General features: G+C 42.3%; 1 protein-coding gene across 3 annotated transcripts in view; it reads right to left on the reverse strand.

Moving 5' to 3' along the window:
- The window catches only part of efna3b (ephrin-A3b), a 58489-nt gene extending 42492 nt beyond the window's left edge, over nt 1-15997 (reverse strand). Inside the window, exons 1-3 of one of the 3 annotated variants that reach the window (XM_028581245.1) lie at nt 15912-15997; nt 15137-15272; nt 14689-14901 (exon numbers count right to left, since the gene is read on the reverse strand). In XM_028581245.1, the coding sequence (XP_028437046.1) occupies nt 14689-14798 (110 nt within the window). In that variant the 5' untranslated portion in view covers nt 14799-14901; nt 15137-15272; nt 15912-15997. Of the gene's footprint in view, nt 1-14688; nt 14902-15136; nt 15839-15907 lie in introns of those variants that run through there. The other 2 variants (XM_028581244.1, XM_028581246.1) reach the window with 2 other exon arrangements.
- Nucleotides 15998-17593: the final 1596 nt, after the last annotated feature.

Raw genomic sequence — 17593 nt, forward strand, 5'->3', positions numbered from 1 at the left:
CAGGGCCAAAGCTTGGGACCGTGGGCGCTCTGTGATCCTCCAAGCCCAAAAAGGACAGATCTCCAGGGCATTGTGATTTCCCCAGTCAAGGCCCTGAGTGATCAGGATAAGCCCATCCATGCTGCTTTAGTGCTGTCACTCAGCTGCTATTGTGGTCATGTGAACGGCCATTTTCATCACAATTGACCTCGGTTTTGGCAGTACTGTTCTGCAGGGCCCTCCTTTCTCTATTCTTCTGTGCCCTCCCCTCCTTCCCTTTCGCCCTCCATCAATGATTTTTTTTCTTCTCTGTCTGGTCTTTTTTTTTGTGCTCTCTCTGTCTTTCTTCCACTTTCCAGCACAAACAGAGGCCCACAGATATGGCAGAGTTGAACTGGTCTCTCTGCCTATCCACCGCCATCTCTGCAGCCCTATCGGCTCTTTGGAGCCTTTGATTATCTGAACTGTTACAGTAGAAAATTGCAACCTGTGATGCAATACATATGCTCAGATTTACAATTCAACTCTAGGGGGTAAAACACTCAGCATGTGAGCAAAAATTTACAACACACACAACGAGTGGGCGGGTGGGTGTCTTCATTCTGTGTTTTATTCAATCATGGTTTAGCAAACATAGGAGTGTGGTATGTATGGTTGTAATTCTACATCTTTGTGTGACGTGGAGTGCGTGTGTGTGTGTGTGTGTGTGTGTGTGTGTGTGTGTGTGTGTTCTCTCTTTGCTCCACTTTATTTGATCAGGGCTGGAAGAAAATAACAATGTACTCCCTTAAGGAAGCTGTGGGAGGTAACAACAGATATTGTCCCTGTGAAACGAGTTTTGCCTGCATGTGTGTGTGTGTGTGTGTGTGTGTGTGTGTGTGTGTGTGCGCATGTATGAAAACAGAGGGGGGACATGGAAAGAGAGATAGAGGAGGTGGATAGTGAAGATTATGCATATGTATGGGTCTAATACATGTGGGTAATGTGTGTGGGTGGTATGCTTGTAGGCTGTGCCCCCCACCCCCCCACACACACACATACTAGGATGGGAGGAGAGTTTGCCTGGATGCGAAGAACTCTGCTCCATCAACACAACACATCCTATTTCTCAACATCTCCTCCCACATCTCCCTCTCCCCCTCCACCACCTTTATTTCTCTCTCTCTCTCTCCCGGGAAGTGACACAGAATTCTTTTTAACTGCAGTACATTCATTACAACAACCCTGCAACTCCCACATCCTTCATTCACCCCTTCCCCCCTTTACCCACTACTCCCCTCTATCCTCTACATTCACCCCCTCCCTATAACACAAGTGAAATAAAGACGTGTGCATATCCACCTCCAGCAGCCGCCCTGGACTTTACGCTTTCATTAAAAACAGGAGAGAGGAGTTGGCTGAGAGAGGTGGTAAACACTCATTCATATGCGGCCTTACTACAGCAGTGCTAGCACAAATTTCCTGTGCCTCAGAGCGTAGGAAGGGAAAGCAGAGCCTACAGACAGCGTGGGTGTAAGCACTGAGGACAGCCATCCTCTTTCTATCTCCCTCCATTGACAACCATTGACTCTGCTCCGTGCCCACACATGTACACACAAAGACACAGCTGTCCCTCGTGTAATAAACACAAGGGTATGCTTAAAATCCTGCACACACAAACACACACACACACACACACACACACACACACACACACACACACACACACACACACACACACACACACACACACACACACACACACACACACACACACACACACACACACACACACACACACACACACACACACACACACTCTACCTTAGATAATGTTGGATGAATAGACAATATATAGAAATTTGTCAATTGCCATTGCAGGCAACGTTACAAATCAATTTCAAGGACTGCTTTAAGTATTGGATTTTTACATAACAATAATAAAGTATCTGGATTTGTCAGGTATTTAATTAAGTGGAAAAGACAAAAACAGACTTTCCATTTGATTATTTCATCTACAAATGATTTCTCAATAGAATTTCCAGAAGGTAACAATTACCACAGCTATTACAAAGTTCTTGTATACTAGAAAATTGTATCGACAGATGCATCCCTGTCATACCAAAAACTCGTGCACACAGTTGATCCCTTGAACTCACTCACTTTATTATGTAATGATGTTTAGACTTGAATTTTGTTTTGGTACTTTCAAAAGGAATTTTCCTCAAAGAAATCTGTATGATGATATCTATATCCATCTTGCAAGTTAAAATGACATTTGCAAATCATGATTATTTTATGTATATCAATAAATCAGGGTGATACCTTAAAAGCATACTTACAAGATTATTATTTGTTTATCCAGCCATCAAAAATGTATACATGTCCCATTTTGAATTATATAAAACAGAGGTAACAAATTCTCACATTTGGAAAGCTTCTGTTTGGCATTTTAGCCTGATAAATTACCTAAACAATATATCACTTTATAAAAATAGTTGTTGTCGCCCATTGACTAATAATATCAATAAATCAACTTATTGTTTTAACCTATTACTTACAGTGTACTATGATAAAAGATTGTATTACCATCTTCTAGTCACAGTAGAGCCACAACTAATGAATATTATTATCATTATCTATCATCATCACTTATATTTTTTCACCTTGATCAAATGATTACCATAATTGTTTAATGAAAAAAGCCTTTCCCCACAGCTCAAGATGACCCCTTAAAATATCATGTTCTGTCTGAAACCCTAACATGTTCGACATAAAACAATATAAACTGATAAAAGCAGCAAGTCGTTATATTAGAGAAACTTGAACCAATGAATATTTGGCATTTTGCTTAAAATGATTATTGTCAATTCATTTTGGTATCATAAATGTATCAACTGATTGCTACAGACTCTGCTCACACACACATACATATTTCTTAAAAACCATAGAAGAGCTGCGTTCAGCACATCAACACAAACTAGACAAAAACTCCCACACACACACACACACACACACACACACACACTGAGAGCTCATTGTCTGATCTGAAGAGCGACTCGAGAGGAGTATGGTGATGCAGAGGAGAACAATGAGCAGGAGAAGAAGAAGTGATGCAGAGAACAACTCTCTCCCGAGCCAACGGGAGAGGCAGCGGGAGAGACGGAGAGGCAGAGGGCGGAAGGGGAGGGCAGAGCGACAGATAAATGGCGAGAGAGAGAGAGGAGGAACAGGCTGAAACATCCAGGAGAGTGCAGTGTCTGTGGGACGCCATCGATCCAACACTGACAGAAATAGACAGCCAGACCAGAACCGACAAAGGCACTCGGAGACACACTAACACACAGCAGTGCTGCTGCCCGTATTACACATCTGCACAGCAGGAGCTATTCATACATGAACAAGCCAACACACTGGCCATCCACACATAAGCAGTCATGCACACACACATGGACATTAAAGGTAGAAAAGTGTTACAACAAAATTGTAAATTTCACAGGTAATAGCCAGCCACATGTTGCACAGGCATCGATCACAACAGTGTGCGCATTTGTTTGGCCAAACCATTCTAAATTCTTTGAACAATGCCGTTCTGTGCAACATCTCCTGCAATCAGTCAACAACATTAAATGAGTTGCAATTTTCATTTTGGTGTCCATTGGGCTACATTTTTTCTTTTCTTTTTTACCTTTAAGATGAAGCAGTTTAGCTGTCTAAGGCTAGACTTACTGGGGTTGTGAGACAATTGGTGCACTTACATTTACATAAATGTATTCACTTGTAAACGCGCGTAAACCCCCAGCAGGAATTATAAAGACAAAATGTAACTTTTCTAATACCTAATCCAATAATTTGTGAGTCCTCTACCCATCAGGCATGAAGTTTCCTGCAGCGAACAGACCACACGTGAGTAAACATGCATTGGTCCGTAGGGACAGAAGTTTGAATTTTTGCTGAAGTTTTTTGTGTGTTTCCACTGTACCGGTAGGTGCATTTTAGAAACAGGACAAAATCTGTAGACAACTGTCAGCAGATTCAGACACAGTGAATAAGTCATGCACATGAAAAGGACTGGGCTGTAAAATCATGGCATTTAAGCAAATATTTTTTCTGACATTAACCTACTGTTTCAATGAAACATGAGCTTGCAGATTTTTCTTGTTTCCAGGCTACTGCTGTATATCACAAAAAAAGTAATTTTCTGTGCAAGTTCTGCATGCATTTCATCAGACAGAACTCTTCAAAAACATGGATAACTGATTTACTGATCTAATTTGCATGGAATGATTCATTTGGGCAAGAGCGTTTTGTAATTTTCAACGGACAATTAGCAGCAATTTTGCTAATCAATAGGCTGGTTCCAGCCTCTCAAAATGCTTCTCTCCGTTTTATATCATTGTAAACTAAATATTTTGGGGATTTCAATCTGTTAGTTGGACAAAACAGGCAATCTGAAGCTGTCACCTTGGGCTCTGGTAAGTTGCTATGGGTAATTTCCTCTATTTTCTGACATTTTATAGATTAATTGAGAAATAATCTGTAGATTAATTGATAATGTAAATAATCGTTAGTTGCAGCCCTAATGTTCTTTTTGTTACAATATGACTAAACAAAAAGTCAATATACTGTGATGATTCTGAAGTATTGCTCAGCCACACACACACACGCAGATACAATACACAACGGACGACTAAAACAAAATCAATAGAATATAACTCTAAAACTACGTCAGCCTCTATTTGATGATCATACATGCATTTACAGAATGGCTTTTAAATAAGCCCATCACCATACAAATGACTGGCTGACTGGCTGGTTTCCACTAACACATCAGGCTGGTTGACAGTTTCACTGACTGGTTGCTGTTGCCATCAGGAGCAGAGTGCTTGTGTAGTGAACATTTCTGCTTCCCTCCCTGGCCTAGGCTGGGACTGATTAAAGCCTTCTGCTGAAACAAGGTCATAATTCACTTAGCCATTTCCCAATTTCCGCATAATTACCCTCCTGCTTCACGAACACTAACATGCGCGGACACACACGCACCCGCACACATTCGCACCGACGCTCAGACACGAACACATTTCCTCTCTGATTTGTGTCATTACTGAGAGGAGAGTGGTTAAAAGGTTTCAGAGTTGGCCTCTTAGTGACAGCTTAAATGGATAAAACCTCAATTAAAGACTCTCTCCCTCTGTGCCGCGCTTTCTCTGTGGATGGAATAAGCATAATTCTGTGTCCTCTGCAGTTTGTTGAAGTGAGGACCTAGCCTTGCCTTTTTCTCTCCCCTGGCTGCTAAATCAAACCTTCTCAGTCAGGACTTTTGCATATCTCGCCATAATTGTTTCTTATAAAAAGCCATCGGAATAAAACCTCTGAAGTTGTTTACGGCTTGACGAGCCGATAACAATATTTATGATCAAAGCTCAGCAATAAGCATCATTCTGCCCAGCGAGCGGTGACAATATACACTCTTCCTGTAAATGCAGTGGCTCTCCTCCCTGCTGCTTCTCTGTCCTGTCCTGGCCGGTGACAGTTGATTCCCAGTGTGTTTGATGAAAACAGCTGCATTTTCACATGTGACTGTATTGTCTTAATGCGGAGGATTGCTAATTGTCATGTCGGTAGAGTTTATTAACGCTAGACCACTCTGCTCTGTTGTGATCAGGCTCAGCATATGGCCTCAGACTGCCACTACGCTGCTATCATTAGCCACATCACAAACACACCAGACGAGCATCTGGTGTGTGTGTGTGTGTGTATGTGCAGGAGCTGACAGACTACATTATTAGTACCCCCCCCACCCCCTCTCCCTCCCGCCCCACAAAAGCCCCAAGAGCGCTGGCGAAGAATAGAGTAGACATCACACAGTTACTCACACACACACACACACACACACACACACACACACACACACACACACAGATACATAAAGCGCTTTGAAACAGCTTGTAAACATCACAGCCTTGTTATTAGCACCTGATTACACTGCTGGAGCTTAGGCGTCGGCTCAGAGAATAATGTTAATATCAACAACAACATCGAGTGTGTGCATCTGAGTGTGTGTGTATTTGAGTGATTTTGTGTATTGCCTCTAGCCAATCGCTGTGGGATTTGTTCTCTGTGGACAATTTGTTCAAATTTAACACATGAGTGGGAAAGATAAATTCTAGTTTGGCCCTGCGTTTTACCTAAACTCTAAAGAGATAACGTGGAAAGACGTTCATTCAGTCATTTGGCTGTCTAGGGAAAAAAGCTATTCATCAGCCTCAGACGGCAGCGTATGAACTTAAATCAACACAAGAACTGTGTGACTCGGACACAGCTCCTCCTGTTAATTCCAATGTGATTTTTGAGAATTCATCTTTAAGATAACTGTCCTGAAAACATCTGTTAAGTCACTTTACTGTCACTATTTAATCTATTAGTGAGCTCTACATTTTCTTTATATGCTGTTATATTACTCAAACAGACACTGTCCCGGGATAACCTCCAGGTTATATGCAGAACAGTGAACACAGACCACCAAAGATCTTGAAATCACCAATGGAGAAGCCAATATTGGTGTGTTTGACTTTGTGTGAACCCTTCCATGTCTTTGTGCGATCAAAAGTCACTTAAAGGAGAATTACGGTCGATTTTAACACGTAGCTCTTGTTGTTTGTTTTTGAGTGCTGTCAGTAGCGAGAAAAACGAAAACAATCGGTGCTGCCTACGCCGTGTTATCCTCCTGCTAATGGTAATAATATCCCTCCAGGAAGCAGAAGCAAGGACGCCGGCCGGGCCTGCAAGCCCGGCTAAGGAAACCAAAACGATCGACACTGACAAGACTCCTACTCACCAATGCCAGATGGATCACACACAAAATATATATGCAAGATACATATGCTACAAATACACACGGAACTGCTTCGTGATTATTATTACCGAAGCCTGGCTGAACACACTCACTTATCCCAGACGGCAGCTAGCAGCTAACAGGGTAGGTAAATTTAAATAATGGCTAAGTTGCTAAACACATCTTGTTGTCATGTAAGGGCCCTGTTCATGTTGCACAGACAGTGTAATTGCATTTTGTGTCTGTTAAGAGGCACAAAGGCACTCTTTATCTTATGCCCCCAAAACTGCTGTTCTAGCTAAGTGGGAGCTCTCGGATTTAGCTGCAGCAGCTCCGTTTTGCTACCACCGATTCGGCTCGTTTTTTTTGCTATCGACAGTACTCACATAGGTATAGCGATCAAGATTAACGTAAAACCTGCCCGGATTTCTCCTTTAACATGTTCGAAATGTCGAAAAAAAAATTAGAAGTGCCTACCCATGTGAAGTGATTCCTTCCGAGTGAACACATTGATCTCTGTTCTGTAGCTACTGTTAAAAACAATGGTGTGGTCCCACAAAGCTTTAGAATGGGCATCTGGTAGTGTACAGTGGAGGTGAAGGGAGAGTCTGTATTACCGACTCATATCTGTGCCGGTTGTCGTTCAGATGCTGATCCCAATTTTGTTTGCAATCCTCACGACTTTTCTCTAAAAGCACACAGCCTTTCTGCTGTTGCCAACATGGAAGCGACCGGTAAAGAATTTGCGCCACATTTGGAGCTCAACCCCATTTTCACACCTGTGCACACCTGGCCAGGACGCAGGTGTGCCAGCTTGTCGGTTTTTGGAAAGTTACAATAATTGGGAAACTCAGGCACGCATTGTCCAAACGCCTGAAAGGTGCCTTTCATCATTTTCAGACTGTCTAAACAGCACTTCTGAAAGAGAGTGGCTGCAACACAAAGAACAGCAAGAAGAGCAATCACTCACAGTCTCAGACACACCGTTGGGTAATTTAGACTGTCCGATCAAACTGATCGCATGTTGTTGGAAGCAGGTGGAATAGGGAACTCCACAAGAACCACATTTTTTAAACATATTTATCAACCATCTCTGATTGGGAAACTAGTCCTAACTGGCCCAATAGTCTCAGATTTAGGGCATATTTGGCTATCGCTTTAGGCATAGCGATAAAGCCATTTTATCATCTTTTTTAACTGAGAAACATTTAGCTGCAGAGCTGCTCTTAGGAGCTATTAGGGGCTCCCAGCAGGTGGCATTTGATATGATAAACATGCACGTTTCGGCAAATGTGATAATATTAAAATCTGAAAATTGTATTTTAAGCAACAAGCTATTAAAGAAATTCAAAGATACTGACTATTCAATAATTTAGATTTTGTGTGGGATATAATGCGCCAAACATGCCATTTAAGCTTTGTTGAAAACAAAGAAATACAGCCATTACATGGGACATAACAACTGTGAATGCACTCATCGTCTCAACCTCCAATACCACACATGTAAAGCCACAAATGTACACAAAATTGTGTACATTTGTGGCTTTCTGTGATTTGTCAGTGTCATAAATAACCTGTCCAGGCATTGATAAGGACACATTCCAAATAATTCCATATTACATTATGAACACATATTTGTTCTGCATGCATTATCCTTGATGTTTTAGCCAAATGACACACAGACATGCTCAGACCATAAAAACAGGCCACTGCAACCACTGGACATTAACATTTAAAAGGAGTTCTTACAAAAAGAAAAAAGGTATGCAGTGTCAAATGGTGTAAACCATTATAATTCCTGTCCAAGAAAAAGCCTTTACTTGAGCATGAGTACATTGTCATAAAAGTCAACACTTTCTGTACATAAAATGTATTTGTGTGACCCACTCACACAGATGTATTTTTAATCTTCCATCGTTGAAGTTTGTGTGAAAATGCGAACAAAAATTGAGCATTGACGGAAAAGTCCGCCAGAACACAGCATTCATGTACTTATGTGAATTCACTGCAGCCCACCACGCTACACTTCCATCTCCCTTGAAGTTGACTACCCAAAATAAATTCTCAACCCGTGGGAAACACTAGCACTAGTGATGTGCTATTTACTGTATTTTATTTTATCTTTCCTGCATCGACTTACTGCACCTAAATCATATCTGGCCGTTGTTGTGAATGTGTTAAATCCACGTAGAAACTTAAGATTAACTTAAAAATCACCATTAATTTATCTTTATGATTATTATTGTTGTAAATGGTGACGTCTTTTCCTTGCTATGTTTGTGTCAGACATTTCATGGAAAAAACACCAGTTCTAGACAACCATTCAGTGTGATTTCTAGCAATGAAAGTCTTGATAAACACAGCCTGCAAAGCGTCACTGAGCCCCCAACATAGAATCAGCAGTCACTTAAATCAAACCCAATCCTGGGCCAGGCATTTACACCTAGAAGACCTTTACTTTATGTCAGGCTGGATCAGAAAGGCTCAACTTGGTGCGACTCTCATATAGGCTTGGTCTTAGCAGAATTACATCTCTAAAATCCCTAAGAACCTGCTGTCTTTGAATCCAAACCATTACAGTGACCAGTTTGTGTTTGATCCAAGACGGAGCAAGCGTGAACGCAAAACATCAATACTTTAATTTTCACAGCAATGCTTCCGATTAATTGATCATGTAAGCAGGACAGCGTTTGAGGAAATGAAAGAGCCAATCAGGAGATGTAGAAAAAAACTTGGTGTGCTCAATATTTCAGGCTTGTCTTTTTCTAAAGATCACTGGGAGTTTTTTTTTGTGTGTGTGTGTGTGTGTGTGTGTGTGTGTGTGTGTGTGTGTGTGTGTGTGTGTGTGTATGTGTAAATTCATAGGATCTGCAAGGAGGTGTGTTTGAAGGTGGCTTTGGTCAAAATCTCAAAGTGTGTAACAAGAGAGAAGTGAGTGGAAAGAAAATGAAAGTGTGGGTGAGGTGAGGTGAAGGAAAACCAGACATCAAAACAAGGCAACATATGTTCTAGCACTAGAAAGATTTAGTCCAAGTTAATTTGACAGAGAAAGAGTCTCACAACATTCACATTAAACCACATAGCTCCCAAACCCCCCCCCTCCCCAAGAGTGCTTTTCCATCAGGCAATTGGAGGATGAGAGAAAAACAGAGAGGTAGGTGCACACTCCTGAAATCTAGCTCATCACCAAAGAGGAAAAAAAAGGTAAAGGACGAGAAAATAATTCATTTCTTTTCCCCTATCTTGTACATGTCCCTTATTGCTCGGCTCACCTACCAGACAATACCCATCCAATCAAAAAAATGTATTAAATCCTATGCATGCACACAGAGGGAGAGAGAGTGAGAGAGTGAGGGGGGGAACCACTGGATCTTATTATGCATATAGTACTCATCCATCATACAGGTGTTCCCTATTGCTTTTAATTAATGACGTCTATATGCGAGCGTCTGCACGCCACACACACTCTCACACCCACACGTCGCTACGCAAACCAGAATCCATTCACCCGTACACTATGTGGCCTTATTATTCGTTGATAATGAACAGCCTGATCACTGTGTGTCTATATAACTGTTATGATGATCACTGAGCCTGTGTGTGAGGTTTTATTTTTGTGTGTGCATGTGTGCAAACACACATCACAGCGGTAGCTGACATATGTAGCGACGGCGCGAACGCCTATGATGAATGGGTTGTACACACATGCACACACACACACACGAGCACACACACAGGCGGGATGTGCGCCTTGTGATAGTGAGTGAGTAATACACTCCTTTGTGCAGATATTCATAAATGTAAATGTTGTTGTCCTAAGTGGGGCTGGGAGACAGATAGTTTTGTGTTGCTGTCAAGGGGTTGGTTGATTGGCCTGCTTAATCCTCTAGTCTGTGTTTCTCTCTCTCTCTCTCTCTCTCTCACACACACACACACACATAAACTAGGCCTTATGGTCTTATGGTGTCTAATGTGAGAACTCAGTGTGTGGATCAGGGCACTGGCCAAGCATTATTATCATTATTATGATGACCCTCCTCCCCCTGCTCTATTATAATTCAACAGAAAATCCATCTGTATTCTTCCTGACTTCCCCTCTCCTCTAACCAGTTACACAGCATTTCTCTCTCACTGTCTCTCTCTTCTCATATTGTTGCATTATTTCTCTCCTGCCCTGCGTGACGTGTCTCTGCACTCCGACGAGCTGGATGAATATAAAACAAGTTCCACCTCGGCATCGATTATCACACACATGCATGTGCATTCATATGAGAAGCAAATTCTGCTTGTGATAGCTGGCTTTATTGCCGTGGCATGCGTTGAGGTGACAGTGTCATTGATACACACACGCACACGTATGCAAACACACACACAAAGCTACTATCTAGAAATGAATACGCATTTGTTTATTTGCAACATAATTGCATTCCGCAATACACAACCGATAAATTAAGAGATATCACCAGGTATCTATTATGCAAACCAGTTAACTGCTGCATCAGATTACACACATACACATATATACGCATGCACACACTCGTTAGCACACACAAGCACACTCACAGCAGTGGTTAATTGCCAGGTGGTGGAAGATAATGTGTGATTTAACGGACTGATGGACTTGTTTTTGTTTTGGTCACCCATCAATGAGCAGAGACATCTGTAACAGGGCAAACACACAGATGCGCGGGTTCTCACAGACACACACAAACGCACACCATTATACACACGTCCATGCCCAGGGATATCAGTGACAAATGACAGATAGGCAGTGGCAACAGCCATTGCGCAAGACACGAACGCAGGAAATGATCCATCTTCTCAAAGTTAAAAAAGTACACAGCGGGGACGTGTGTGCGTTTGTGCGTACTCCCATAATCATAGATATATGTGAGACTCATAAGCATGCATGCACATGTTTGTGTTTGTGTGTGAAGCGGTTAATCCTTGGTAACAGTCTCAGCTTGTCTCTTGTGGTTGATGAGTGGCTCGGGGTCAGAAGCTGGTTGAGAAACTGCAGGGTCCTCAGGCTTTACAATGTGTTTACCACTCAAACTGACAGCTATACTACAGCTTATTATTGGCCTTCTAAACCTCCGCACTACACTGTGAGTTACAGAAACTCCAGAGAGGCCGATTGCCAACGGCTAGAGACACGCCAGCCAACCCGACAAATGTGGGATGTTGCGGTGTTGAGTGCAGAGATTAAAATAAATGCTGGGAATGGGATCTGTGTCGTTTAAAATTTGCTAGGAAGTGTATGAAAGAGTGGATTAGACAGGTTATCTTGCAGTTTATCTGTCTTTTGTGTGGTACTGTCCATGGCCCCTTTGTCTTCTAATTCAATAAGTAGGGTGAATTTAAAAAGTTATCCCCACTCACTGCTCATACATTGTCATTGTGTAGGTTTCCACTCACTGAGGAAGAGAGAGAGAGATAGAGATGGGAAGATCAGGGATGCGGCAGGTCCACTGAGATGAAGTGTTCTTTAATTAACCACAGTCTTTTATAAAAGACACACACACTAAGACTCACACTGCAGGGGCTAAGAATATTCTGCCGCTGGGATAAAAAGCATATTGGCAGTGTGGGGAGAGAAAAAGAGAGAGAGAGAGAGAGAGAGAGAGAGAGAGAGAGAGAGAGAGAGAGAGAGAGAGAGAGAGAGAGAGAGAGAGAGGAGAGACTGCGGGGCTCTGCAGTACTCAGGTCCTGTACAGTCAGGTTAAAGGTTAGGCTGCTCCAGACTGCTTTCGTTCTCCCACTGTCTTTGTCTGAAAAATTAACTGCAGCTTGTTTTTCACTTTACAAATAGCATGAGTATAGAGCAAGAAGCAGCTGACAAATTACTTAAAACATTTTACCAAGGTCAAGGCTGCTCATGTCACGACGAGCTGCTTGTACCGAGGTCCCGGGTTCACGTCTTCCCTTTTTTTCTTTAAGCCTTTAAGCGTTTTCTTTCCACATTTTATCTAAATCAACTTCTGTCTCTGATATGGAAACCTAAGGTGGAATTTCATTAGCATTTATTATCAAATCGTTAGAGAGAGAAAAAGTATGGAAATTGAAAATGAGCACCCTCAACATTGAGAGAAAAATATCAGCTGAAATGCATTAGCAGCAAATGTGCAAGCAATATTAGTTTCTCAAAAAGATTTGCCAAAAAATAATTTTCTCGCATTCAGGAAAACTAATATTGTTTACATTATTGTACCACAACAAATAATCGTATGTTTTCCGCTCCTTTTACTTTACGCAGTACTTAATGTATAGTTATTCTGTTGTGAGGCCTATATTCACTTGCCTCTTGTAGTTTTTTTCACGCTGTAAACTAAAATCCTCAGCCTGGAGATATTATCGGCGGACAGAATCATCGATCCCCCTCCTGCAAAAACAACAGTGTATTTTATGAGTTTTTATTTTGTTTATGTCTTTAATAAGTGCAGTCATAAAATGTGAGTCACTGTATATATGACTGCTCATCTTAGGGGCCTAGTAAATTCTGCTGAAGAGGTAAATACCACAAACTGAGATGATTTAAGGGCCGCCTGGTAGCCGAAATATAGTTTACACATGGACAGGATTCACTGCAAGATGGAGAACAGAAATGAAGGTGTGTGTTAGTGTGTGACATGCGTGCTTGTGCACCTCTGATACCTACAATTTAGGTGGATTGTTGTCGAGGAAAAAAATCAAAATACATTAGATCACACAGCTTGCAGAATTGCTCATTAAAGGGAATCTTGAAAATTGGCCAATATTTTGTTTAAAATCTGCCATTCAGTTGCAAATCAACAATATTTGTATCTGCATATTTGGGCAGAAGAGAAGGAATGTGGATGTACAGATGTGGAAATGCAGTTAATACAACATAAACTTGAAACCAGATTTTACTGTAGAGAGATAAGCCTAGTGTGTTGCAGCAGACTGACGGTACATTCTTAAGGATCCAGCAGCAGATCCATGGACTCACAAGGATAGTATTAAAAAGACAGCTTTCAAAAAAAAGAGAAAGGAAGGAGGGGAAAGCGTTTTTACTTGTATCCAGATAGGGGCGAGGAGCGAGGGATTAGGAGGACAAAAAAAAGGCCAACGGACTAAGTGTAAACAAGAAAGGGGGTTAGAAAGGGATTGTAAGAGAAAGCAAGTTGGCGAGGGAGCGAGAAGGAGAGATTGAATAGTGACACTGCTACAACACAATGGGGTCGGGATGAAGAAGTGCTCCTAATTGAACCAGATAGAGGAGAAGGCAGAGAAAGAGCCCTAAGAGGCTGAGAGAGGAGAGACACATGACGAAGGGAGAAAGGAGAAAGAATCACATGTAAATCTCTCTCCTTTTCTTTCTACTCCTCGGCCATGCATGGCTGAAGGTAAAGGAGAGAGGAGAGAAAAGAAGAGGAGTCACTGAATAAATAGTAGCATGTACACAATGCGGTTGGACTGAGGAACAGAAACTAAATATGTCCGGCTAGTTGTGCAAGTGGAGGTGTTGAAAAGATGGTTTGGAGCCACCTCGACTTCACAGTAGGGGTCTGACAGAGCAGTTTGAGACTCAAAAATTGCTTCCCCGTGCAGAGAAAACATGAGAGGCCTGCTTAAATAGCTTGTGTGGATCTATATCATTTCTTCCACTTTTGAAAAGAAAAGAAAGATACAGACTAGGAAGGGGGCTGCTACAAACATGAGAAAGCATTAGAGGGACACAATGAAGCCAAGCAACAGCAATAAACCACTGATGAACTACAAGCGTGATGGTGTGAACCTGACAGCACACGGAGTGCAAATCAGGACATTTTTCTTTTTCCTTTAACAGGTGGAGAATAGAGAGATCAAAAGAGATGGCATATAACCACACACGCACACGCACTCTAATAAGCATTGGGGAATGAGGGTCTTACTGTATGTTGGAGCTGTTCCAGTAAACGGAATGCCTGTTGGCTGACACCGGGACCACGTCCGCCCAGGTGAGACTCGTTAGCACCCAGAGAGACAGCACTACCAGAGCCATGCTCTCGGCTCCTCTCTCGGCCTCCGTCCCTTTGGTCTCTCCGGCCACTCTCTCGGTCCCTTCACCCCACCAAACAACGCGACTCAAACATCCCAGCAAATGCCTAACAGACGGGAGAAGGGGAAAACAAAAGCTTCATACATGCATACAAACGGATACGTTCAAAGACTAGGATATATTAAGACTTGCTCTGGTTGATAACTGTTGTAAAAGTCTATTGTGGTGTCAAGTGACTAAGGTCCCCCACCTTCCCCCACAAACCAGACTGCGAACCCCCCCCCCAACAAATCCTGGGGGAAATCCTAACGACTGAGCTGCGCCTGGTCCTCTCTTCTCACCGGGAACTGCAGCTTCTGAGCCCGCCAGAAGAGTGCGGGAGGCCGGTATTGGGTCCAAGCTGGAGGTTGGTCTTGCTCCGAACATGAAACGGTCCTGTCCGCTGCGAAAGAGTTGCTGCTGACGTGAAAAGGCTTACTGTAAGGTAAAATGGAGAGTGAAAAAAAACGATAGTAAAATAATATATAGGTTTTAAGCAAGTCCTCTTATTCTTCTTTTTTAAACTCTGTATCTGCGTGCTGCTGCAGTTTTTCCATCCAGGGATCCGAGAGGTGTAGAGCACGCCGGGCTACGGAGCTCTATAATCGCAGCAAACAATTCAACCAGCCAGTTTCATTAGGTCTTCAAGACTCTATCCGACAACCATCGTTTACGGTGAGCAGCCTGCCCACCCGTCTCTTTCCTTTTTCTCTCTCTCCTCCTTCTCCTCTCTCTGTTTGGTAGGCAGCGCTCGTTCACTTTCTAACTCCACCCACTGCGAGCGACCAAAGCGCATTCCTCCAATATTGTGGCCGAGTCGCAGCACATCAGGCATCACTGCGACTTGGAAGTTTTTTGTCAACTATTCGACCTCCACTGCTAGTGTAAAAGTAGAAAGCTTTGAATCCCCCATCTACCAGATACGTCTGCAGCAACCCTATGCAGCCTATTTTTTAACGTTAACACCCCCTTCTCCTCCCCAGCCACACACACACACACACACACACACACACACACACACACACACACTTTTGCATTTTTATAACAAAGGCTAAACACTTCAATAAACTCACGCACGCCCTTATATTCTCCCCTCCTTGTTTGGATCCACTAGACACTGTTAGTCAGTTTAATACAGCACTAATATCGTGTACGATCCTCTTATAGCTGCACATTAATAACACGCATTCTCACGCGCACACACACACGCATGTCCTCTCACGTGATCCACCATAAAGACAATATACAAACTGAATAATATAGGCTACTGTAGGCTATGTTCACAGTGATGTTATAGTGACTTTATCTAAGTTTTGATCAAACAGAAATGGCTTGCTGTTTTATTTTGCAAATTATCCCGTAAATGAAATTTCACATCTAAAATGTAGCCTATTAAATTATAATTTAGTTCTTTTCATGCAAGAAATGTGTGTGGGAGAGAGAGAGAGAGAGAGAGAGAAAGAGACAGAAGAACAGGCCAGACAGGGAAAGAGACAGGAGGAGGGAGAGAGTAAAAGAGAGAGATAGCAGATAGGAAAAAGATTGTTACAGTTTTCTTGCCGCCTGCTGGGAATGAGTTGGTTAAGGAGAAGTCAGAATGATTTATTGGGAGAAAAAGGAGGGAAATAGGGAGAAGGAGAGCAAGAAAGAGAGTGAGATGAGAAGCCATCGGGGAATCCCTCTGTCTTCTCGAGTCCTTCCACCTCTCTCATGAGCTGTCCATTTAATCCCCCCCGTCTCTCTCCTCCTCTTCCTCTTCTCCTTACCTTATTCTCCCATTTCCAATTCAAACTTTCTCCACTGACTCTGCGATCCCTGATACATGGCTCTGCTATTTTGCCTCTGTCTTTTGTTAGCTTTGTCTCTGGTGGTCTACCTGTCTTCTCTGCCTCTGCCTCTCTCCATCTCTTTCCGTTACAGCAGGCATGCAACTTTTTAATGAGCACTCCTCCTTTGCCACCTCTCCTCGCTCCTCTGTCAATCATTTCTTTTTAGTCTCTCCGTGTTGTAGGCCTATCTCTGTTTATCGCTACACTGTTGTGTAGTATCACTGCATTGTGTAGTATCACAGCAACAAAGTCACACACCTGCTACAATTAAATTTACATGCTCAAATATATGCACGTACACATAAACGTGTACACATATTTTATGATTAGTGGTGTCCATGCAGATAGTTTTGGGTCCGACCCAATACAGTGCCATAAATGGAATATCACTTTTGTTGGTCAAAACATTAAAAGATGAATAAAATAGTTTATCATTTTGGGAATTACTCTTATTTGCTTTCTTGCAGAGCATTAGATGAGAAGATTGATAACACTCTCATGTCAGCCCATTATATATGAAGCTACAGTTAGCTTAGCTTAGCATAAAGAATGGAAACAGGGGGTAACAGCTAGCCTAGTGCTATGCTGTCAAATTATTCTTTTAAGAGAAACATCACTTTCCAGAATCATCAGAAGATTCATTACTGACATTGATCAAATGTTATCCAATAAGTGACAACTTTTTTTATTTACATGTTGTGATTTGTATAGTCACAGCGTGTACAAATAACAAAGTCACATGATACACAGCCATCTTCTAACCGTATACATACTGGGAACTATATTCTCAGAAGGCGAACCACTGCTACTTCTGCTACTTGGGCGGAGTGATTTGCTCGCAGCACACAAAGCCCCGAGCAGAGAGTAACAACGGTGCTTTTCAGGTGTTGCACTAATCACTCCGCCCAAGTAGCAGTGCTTCGCCTTCTG

Source organism: Perca flavescens, chromosome 6 (genome assembly GCF_004354835.1).
Source record: "Perca flavescens isolate YP-PL-M2 chromosome 6, PFLA_1.0, whole genome shotgun sequence".
Taxonomy (NCBI): domain Eukaryota; kingdom Metazoa; phylum Chordata; class Actinopteri; order Perciformes; family Percidae; genus Perca; species Perca flavescens.